This window comes from Dendroctonus ponderosae, unplaced genomic scaffold, assembly GCF_020466585.1.
Source record: "Dendroctonus ponderosae isolate FM_Combo_2020 unplaced genomic scaffold, Dpon_F_20191213v2 Dpon_F_20191213_6, whole genome shotgun sequence".
Classification (NCBI taxonomy): domain Eukaryota; kingdom Metazoa; phylum Arthropoda; class Insecta; order Coleoptera; family Curculionidae; genus Dendroctonus; species Dendroctonus ponderosae.
In genome coordinates this window covers 451,107-460,182 of record NW_026018814.1, presented here as the reverse complement: position 1 = coordinate 460,182, position 9,076 = coordinate 451,107, and the positions used below count along the sequence as shown (strand labels likewise).

At 36.5% G+C, this 9,076-nt stretch overlaps 3 protein-coding genes across 4 annotated transcripts in view; 1 reads left to right on the top strand and 2 right to left on the bottom strand.

Annotated features, from left to right (window-relative positions):
• Positions 1-50: 50 nt before the first annotated feature.
• Positions 51-2,603, bottom strand: LOC109533016 (45 kDa calcium-binding protein; the record flags this gene model as incomplete). The annotated part of the gene is given in 6 exon segments (XM_019898204.2): positions 51-448; positions 505-711; positions 763-1,019; positions 1,076-2,023; positions 2,113-2,218; positions 2,499-2,603. Coding segments are annotated over 4 exon segments (1,050 nt in total). The 3' UTR covers positions 51-158.
• A 1,538-nt stretch (positions 2,604-4,141) lies between these two features.
• Positions 4,142-4,949, bottom strand: LOC109533011 (probable DNA-directed RNA polymerases I and III subunit RPAC2). The gene is made up of 3 exons (XM_019898194.2): positions 4,799-4,949; positions 4,607-4,701; positions 4,142-4,544 (listed from the first exon to the last, which is right to left on the bottom strand). Exons 1-3 carry the CDS (start codon positions 4,811-4,813, stop codon positions 4,352-4,354), a joined length of 303 nt encoding a protein of 100 aa, XP_019753753.1. The 5' UTR covers positions 4,814-4,949; the 3' UTR covers positions 4,142-4,351.
• A 506-nt stretch (positions 4,950-5,455) lies between these two features.
• The window catches only part of LOC109533013 (fatty acid 2-hydroxylase), a 5,880-nt gene continuing 2,259 nt past the window's right edge, over positions 5,456-9,076 (top strand). The window contains exons 1-5 of one of the 2 annotated variants that reach the window (XM_019898199.2): positions 5,456-5,650; positions 7,248-7,485; positions 8,331-8,556; positions 8,628-8,788; positions 8,872-9,004. In XM_019898199.2, coding sequence (XP_019753758.2) covers positions 7,252-7,485; positions 8,331-8,556; positions 8,628-8,788; positions 8,872-9,004 — 754 coding nt within the window. In that variant the 5' untranslated portion in view covers positions 5,456-5,650; positions 7,248-7,251. Of the gene's footprint in view, positions 5,651-6,632; positions 6,839-7,247; positions 7,486-8,330; positions 8,557-8,627; positions 8,789-8,871; positions 9,005-9,076 lie in introns of those variants that run through there. The other variant, XM_019898197.2, reaches the window with a different exon arrangement.

Here is a 9,076-nt window from a genome sequence, read left to right as displayed (position 1 = left end):
AACTTTCCAACGATTACTACTTGATTACCTTTTGATAAAAACTTCGTTCCTTAGTGTGAAATAAGCGCATTTTTTCATCAACCTGTTACAGAAGACGTGAGGAAATTTTGTCCGTGCGAGAAAATCTTACAGGTATTTCATTAAAATAGAATAAACATTTAAAACTCATCGTGAAAACCACGGGCAGCATCGATCATTTTGGACTTGAGGAACAGATTCGGATGATTGAGGACTTCGTCCAAAGACAATCGGTTGTCGTGATCAACGTCCGCTAAACCAAGCAGAGCCTCAGCCTCCTGATCTGCATGTCGAGGACTTTCAGGAGCCACATAGTGCAGCAATTCCTGACGGTTCGCCTTTCCATCCTGATTTCGGTCTATTAAAGTGCGGAATGTTTTGCGACGCGACTCCTCATCTTGTCTTATAGCCAATGATTCATCATCGTTTCCTGTGGAAGCAGACCAGAATAAGCTGTCTTATTTAAGAGACTCTATTGCCAAATACCTTCAGGGTGGAAAATTGAAAATTCATCCTCCGTTAGGAGTTCGTCGCCGTCCTTATCAAACTTCTCATACATTTCCTCTACCAGCTCCAAATGGTGGGCTACACTGGATTCTGGATGGGTAAAAGCCAAGAACTCATCGGCATTCATGGAGAATGGTTCAAGTTTTGCTAGTTGGCTCCATGCAGCTTGATCTTTTTTGATGCTTTCTGAAAAAATCGTCTTCAAACAGTGTCCAACAGTACGATCCAATCGCTCACCCTTGATTCGTCTTGGCACACCTCTATGTCGCTTTTCATCATGATTATCGGCAAAGGCGGCTGAAAATCCGCGATGTATCATGAAATATTTATGGTATTCCGCCCAAGAGATCACACCATCCTGGGGGTTTATATCAATTTGATTAAAAAGGGCCTGATTGTTTCCAACCGCCTCTGTGACGTGCTGGAAGATTTTTTTCCTGATCCATGCCGACAATTCCCTAACATCCAACCTTTGGTCTCTGTTAGTGTCTGCTCTGGAAGTATGAAAATTAGTTGAATCGTCCAGAACAAAATTCCAAAATCCTCTTACAGAGCAAACACCTCCGATAAAATCTGAATGTTGGTAAATCGGCCGTTTTTATCGTTGACAAAATACTCCTTCTGCCAGTCCCCATCACTTCTACTAGCAGCCTGATCCGAATTGAAATTGCTGTTTTTCAATCGGATTGCAAACAAATCTATCGATTCGATATGGGGCTTGAGGCTGGGCTTTAGGGGCAGCTTTAGAACCAAAATCATCACTATAAGTATCACATAACACACAACAGGCACTGTGTAGGACCAACGACGATGTTCATCAAAACTGGCGTTTTTAAATATTCCCATGGTTTGTACTGTTGTGCCCGATGAGGCATGTTCACCTTTCAATAAGGCTCTTTTTCAGTTTAATCTGCATTGTTTCACAGGTTATTTTGCTTAAAACCGTGCTGAATTTCCACAACGCTCACGAGAGGTGAGGGCGATCAATAAATGTTGCGCAGGGAAAACTGACCTCTATTCTTCTAGGATGAGTGGAACTAGAAATAATAATAATGAATTAAAAGGAGTAGTAAAGCAAATCATTTAAAAACTCCAATGCATTTATTACACCCGCTAAAATATATACAAAAAATCAGGATACATCCAAAGAACAGCTTCTTTAAAACCTATATTATCTAACACTATGAAATATCTTCAAAGCACTGGGATGACACTGAAAATGTACCCTGATACCAAAGAACAGAAATCGAAAAAAAAAACCTTTCTGGGGTTGGTAAACTGGATAAAACAAAACGGAATTATTTTAGATTAGACTAATCGTTATTAGTTTGCAGTCTTTAGTAAACGTTCCACATAATTAGAAACAATGATGATTTTTAATCATCATCCTCCTCTTCCTCGTTGGCACTGGACTTCTCCTCTTCTTCAGCGGAACTTTCTTCCTTCTTCTCCTCCTTTTTCGATCTGCCTCGGCGGCTCTTTGCTGGCGCTGCCTTAGCTGATAAAAAAAATTATTATTTAATTGACTATTTCGGGTCAACAAACGGAAAATCATAATCTACGTTGTTAAAATATAATTCAACTTACTACCGTTGGATTTGGCTTCGGCTTTCTTCACACCGGCCCCCTTTGGCCTTCCTCGTCCTCGCTTGGTTGGCGGAGGCGCATCTCCATCTCCATTCTTTACAACCTCCTAGCGAACGTAAGAGTTAATAATTAAGAGCACTTCATGATGTTAATGATAAACTGACTCAAATTTTTTTATCAACGTTTTCAACGGCGTGGCCCTGAGGATGTCAATGAAACCTCGGAAATTTTCTCCTGTCTTCTGTTTTAAAAACAAGGGCCAGTTTTTTTAAATTGCCAACGTTTTGCTAGCCGCAGAACTTGAAGATCAATCAATGAAAATCGCGTTTGCCCTTCATTGCATTAAAGACTTCGAAGTTTGGGTTAGTTCGAGTTTAAAATAATACCTTCTTAGCTGCTGCTGGCTTGCGGCCTCTCTTGGCTGGAGCTTTGGTTTGAACTTCTTCATCGGACATGATGCTTGGGTTTTTTTTCAACAAATTGACGAAATCCTGGAAAAAATTTGAATGTACATTACATATGTGTTTCTTGTATATACTTTCCTGACTGTGTTTCAATTCCAAATCAAATTTGATATGTGTTTATGGCAGTTTTGCGCGGAAATTATAGCAATTGCTCCAGAAAATTGTAGTTTTTATTACAAATAAATGTTGGATATAAAATGAGGCTTCCGTTTCCTTTATTAAAAAAAATGTTTCTATATTCTATAACAAGAGGTCTGAAATACACTCAAATTAAAGGCGTTTTATGCAGAAAAGTTTATCACAATATTCTAACTGTAAAAAAAACAACCATAGTTTTATAACGGTTTTTTATAACCGAAAATTGCTTCGTTTCTTTGTGGACTTTTGCAATTTTACATGAGGAATAAAGCTTTGCTCACTTCATAAAACGTTTTGCTGCAATTGCTGAGGTCAAAAACGGATTTGTTTCAGCAGGAAATAGGTCGAAGAATTCATAGTGACGATGCACAAAGAACAAATCAATACACAAAGGATTAATGCAGATAAACAGGGCATATCAAGCCGCTTTGAAACTATGTAAAAATTGGCGCCAAAAAAACGGTTACAGTTGGAAAAAATGCAGCATTTTTTTCACTATATTCCGAAATGTTGAAATAAATTACAGCCGTGCTGTGCAGAAAATCGATTGGGCCAAAGCCTGAAACTGCCGATAGTCGTTTGGCTACGCTAAAATACATATAAAGCAGCCATTTTACCCGTTTAGCCAAACGGATTCGATCATTTCGCAGTCGAAACACCGAAAATCGTTCAATAAATCCAACGTATTTGACGAAATGTATTAATTTGGCATCAGTTTATTTCATTAAATGTTAATATTCAATAAGATATACTTACGAAATGGAGAAAATCGATGAAACGGCGGCTAACAGAGTGCAGCAAGCAGCTTAAGCCGGAAATCAAACACAAACTGACAGAATTCACAAATCAAGCGAGGAGGAAACGTCTAGGCGGGCCAATGAATGCGCGGCTAGATCGAGCTCGTGATTGGCTGCTTGAAGAAAATGGAAACGGCACGAAATTTAACTGTTGCCCCCAGAGTTTCCGGTTTACATGATGCATTTGACCGTTAAAACCAAATAAAAATCGCAAATTTCAATTTCAATTTAATTTCACTGCTGTTGAAACTTAATGTTTTTTAAGTATTTGAGGAACTCGTTTTTACAGCCGCTTTCCGAGGTTTAAATCGCATTCCTTGTTTGGAGCAAAATGTCATTTTATCATTAAAAACGCATCAAAATAACCCATTCTTTGGTGATAAATAAGTGAACTTTTGTATCAATAAGGGCGAACTTTATGTGTGTTAAGTCGAATTTCTTGCATGTATCGCAGACGTAAATTTTCAAGTTTAGTGGTATTCTTTCGCTGTTAACTTCTGTGCTCAAGAGGTCGGCCCTTTCTTGACAGAAAAGTGCATTTAGACATAAGTTCTAGTCAATAAATCTGGCTTTTAAGCAAAAACCAATAAAAATGTGGATTTTGGACAAGGATTAATGCAGAGATTCTGATTATTTTATTACACAACGATCATTTTATTCAAAATATGAACATGGACCACCTAAACTAGACCGAAACTGTACAAAATTAAATCTATTTAATCACATTCTGTTGCACTTGTGAATCACTTACTCCGAGTAAATCCGCCATGCCTCAGACCAGACTGTAAGCATCCCCTTTTATTCAATTATTAAATATTCTACCTATGAAAACTACACATGTTATTTATCTGCGGTGTTAAAGCTAACCACTGCCTCATCAAACTTGTCCAGCGTGATATCGCAAACTTGAATCAAATCCGCCAGCCCCTTTTTCAAGGCATCGATTGCCTGGCCTTTGAACATTTGAATGCGAAGGTGCATTTGATTCTCCGCAGGATGAGGCACTGTGTAGCCGCAGAATTGCACATTAGGACTAAAAAATACAACAGTAAAAATTGAAAAAACTGAAATAAACACAGGCAGGGTGATACTTACTAGCTGGAAATAATTCCCTTCAATGCGTTGCCCAAAGTGTGCCCCTCGTTTTGAAACACAAAGGTTTTGGACGTTCCATGGGAAAAATCAGCTATCTAAAACACAAGAGTGTGATACGAGTGTGAAACTGCAGGAACTCTAATGGGGTGCACAAAACAAATGACCTTTATGGAAAATTGAATACATTCCTACCTGGGACACTGACATTTTTGTGCTTTTTTAATTGAAAGAACGTTGGGCTCTGGTTACAGCTGTTGAACTCGTTAAAAGCACGTTAAAATAATCAAATATCGGCCATAAAGTTGGGTTATGTTTGGCCATAGATGATGTTTGACATTGATGGATTGACTACACAGATCACAGAGGTTATTGCTCTGTGATCTGTGATTGACTAAAAATGAAAGTGGGAAGTTTGGCTGCATTGAGCTGAGATTTAGCGCCATTTTTTATTTCCCGAATATAAATTTTGAATTTTAATAAAATGTAATTTAGTTTTTTTATACCTTACACTCTGCTTAAAAATACCTAAACATTTTACACGTTAGGAAGAATTACTCAACAACTCGAGTAATAAAAAATGTATGAAAGATTCATCCGAAATATTTTGAATCTGAAAAAATTTGAGATTCTTTTTAAATTAGAGGAAATCTGAAATAAAATTTTATTTTATTTATTATTTTACTCAATCTCGTTCCAACCAATTTGAGAAACATGGTATTTCTAGCGTGAAAATTACTCCCCAGAGAAAAACACATTCGAAATTTTATCACCAGCTTGCACGCAATATAACAAAAAACAATGTAGAGCAAGTGAACAGTAATGAGAGTTCCGATCAATTTTCATTTCAGGAAGCATTCACAATCCATTGATTCGGAAAAGCGAACAGTTTATGGTCGATATTGGCGCGAAACAGCTACCAAATGTTCCAAGATTGATGCCAGGAGTTCAGAAGTTTTTTCGGGAAAATGGTCCTCTGATTGGTAAAAATGCATGAGGATTCTTTCTTATGGCAGTGATATTTTGCGAAGTTTAATGAGATTGAAGGTAAAACTATTTTTTTTATATTTTAGACATTCATTTCTAAAAGTTATGTGCGTATATATTTTGTTAATTTATTTATGTTTTGCTACCGAATAGTATGGGAAAAATGGAGTTGGAACTACCAAAAACTTGGGAAAAAATATTTGATTTGAAAAAGGCAAGCTAAAAGTTTCAGTTTAAAGTGCTGAAATTTGAAAAATTCCTAAAAGTACATTTCAGTATTATTTGAAGATTATTTTTTCAATATTTAGCTATTTTTGCGACTACTGTCAGAATCTGAGGAGTTTTTCGAGCTTAAGTCGAAAAACTCACCAGTTTCGAGCGGCATTCGTTAAAAACTCTTCATTTCCATTAGCTAGCCGTTAATTCAGTCACTTGATATTTTTAAATTGGATTTAATTATAATTTTATTTAATTAAATAGCGGTTTTTTTTAGGGAAATTCTATTGATAATCCAATATTAATTAAGGTTTTCTATTCGAATCTCTTAAACCTTTGCAATCGATCAGTCCACTGTTCCATAATCGCTGATAACAAAGCGTATGTTGATGTACTATCGATTTATGACCTGAATTATTTTTAATATTTTTCGTTCATTTTCTGAAGAATTAATTTTCCTTGCGCAATAGATAAAGCTTTCCGGGCTAGTTTAAACAAAACTGTTCGAACGATTCCCTTAATAATTCACCATTGCAGTGTTTTCAAGTTCTTTTGAGCAGTTGAGTTGAGAACATGCACGACTTTGAATTTGCCTCAATTTCTCCTAATCATAGTTCAAATGTATTCTTTTTGTTGTTGTCCCTATTGAGATAAGGATTATTTGTTTCAGGAAATTCCTACTGTTTAGAAGGTTTTGCGTCAGACTGGGGCGTTTTCTGTCGGCTTTTAGGGCTTAACAAAACATTAATATTTTTAATGACTTGACGCCCTGTATGAAATGACTTCATAAACGGAGCCAAAACTGAAATAGATAAGATTAAAACTTATAGGCACTTGTATTTTTGTCCATGATAGATTTCTGCGTACTTATACTTCATGCTCTCGAAGAAACTGATTAAATAGCTGTCCAGACCGTGTTCGTGTAGAAAGTCACTTTTGTTTAATAAATAAATAACAAACAATCTATTAACCGAAATTAGTGAGTTAAGTGCGATTGAAGCTAGTGCCTTTCAGTTTGGGGTCGTTTATAAGGTAGGAAATAACGCAAAATGTCTCAAGAAAGATTCTAAATGTCTATTTTCCTTTACTTTTTTCAAATTTTTCTAACAATTTAGTGCTTTTTGGTGGTGGTTTTGGCGTTTCCTAGTAAAAAACGCAAAAGTTTTTTGCAAATTGTCGCATGAAACACGAAAAACATGTTTGCTCCAGTATGATTTAAGTGCTGCAATTATGATTTCATGTTCCGGACATTTCCGGGAATAGTGATGTATTATATATTATTAGTCTAATGGGAGTTATCAACACATTGCGCTGATTATCGCCAGCTTTGATCACAGAAATTGGATATTTAGAACTGGCATTGACTGGCATGACTATGAAATATACTGGATTTTTAACCAACTATGTAATTGCCCAGAAATAATCGATATTATTGTTGCAGAAAAATGCAAAATGATCAAGAAAGTTTCGGCGTGTTGTACGAGAGTGATAAGTACGACCTGCAACAGTTTCTGCAAAACCATCCCGGAGGATTGAATTATTTAGCGCCGTATAAAGGGAAAGATATCAGCAAACGAATGCAAGACAGCCAACATTCCAGAGCGGCTTTTTACTTATTTAAGGAATACAAAAAAGATGGAAAAAGAAAACAAGCCAACGGCGACGGGGAAGATTTTGAAGTAAGTGAAATTTCCAAAAATAGAAGCGTTTTTAAAGCGGAAAAAATTGTTGAGGCAAAATATCCAACATTTTTTTGAAAACATCCCACTCAGCCTCATTAAAGTTCTAGTTTCGCTCTTTCAATCTTAATCGATGGCGCAAATCAACTATGTATATCCACAATCTGCTGGCGTTTACATACGCGTTTCCGCGGAAACGCGTTTGCCGCGCTCTGCTATTGGTCAGTAGGTCACATGTACAAGGCCCGAAAATCTGAAACGACTATTTGCGCCACGCATTTAAAAATGTTTTGGTGTAACGCAAATGATCAGATTCTCGGCTACCTTTAAGCCATAATGAGCAAAACGGCGTGTTTTATGTGCAAAATAAATGTTTACGAATAAAAGTTGTTTTTGCCGCTATAACATATATTAATGAGTATTGATTGATGACATGTTTGATTCTTATCAAGTATCCACTTCGATAAGAATCAGGTCGGCTCAAAGCAAGTGCCTGATGGGCTTTTGGGTAAATGAGGCGTTTAAGTTAATTGAAAATATTGAATATTAAACAGTTTGCAGTTACAAAAGTCGGTTTGAAAAAATCACTAACTGCAAAATAAATTTGCGCTTAATAAGGCTTATTACCTGGATGACTAATACTTACATACGCGGAAGCTTTTTTGATTTTTGTGGCACTTTTTGCACACTCATTTCCCAAAAATTCGGCTCGAACCTTAAAGGTGCGTCATTTTGCATCACTTCATAATCAGTTAAGATTGGAGTAATTTTTTCAAATGCGTTGCAATAATTTATAAATATTCTTAATACAGCTAATAGATTATTTATTTTCGTTTATTTTTTAGAAATTAGTAGACTGGGACAAACCAATGCTGGCTCAAGTGGGCAGTTTAGGCACCCAATACAAAGAATGGGTGATTTCTCCGGTAGATCGCAATTTGCGCTTATTTGGGAACCCGATTTTGGAAAATCTAAGTATTACACCGTGGTACGTTGTGCCTGTGATTTGGATTCCCATTATAATGTTTTTAATACAAATCGGTGCCCAACAGTACGTTGAAACGACCAAAGGTCAGTAAAAACGCCTTTTCCACTGGGTATGTTGTTGGGCCGCCCTGTATATAGCATGACTGCATTTTCAGATACAAACCGAGCAGGAATCATTTTATATGTAGGTTTAGGAATAATCGCATGGAGTCTGATGGAATACTCTTTACACAGATGGGTATTCCATATGGAACCTTCAGGGTACTCGAAATTGATGATTTATTTGCACTTTGCAATACACGGACTGCATCACAAGGTAAGCGTTTGATTTTTTTATTACAAAAAACTGATACTGCGCGATCTTTTTTTCATAATAAATACATTTTGTTCTGGTTTCAGGTACCGTTTGATACGAGAAGATTAGTGTTTCCACCATTCCCAGCTGCCATCATTGCCTTGACGTTATACAAAGCGTTTTCCTTTATCTTGCCCGAGTCCGTTATTGTTTTATTCGTTGCAGGCGGACTTGTAGGTAAGAAGATCACTTTAATTAAATTTGCGCAAATAAAATTCACACAGAAAATAATTCCAAATCAAATTCATT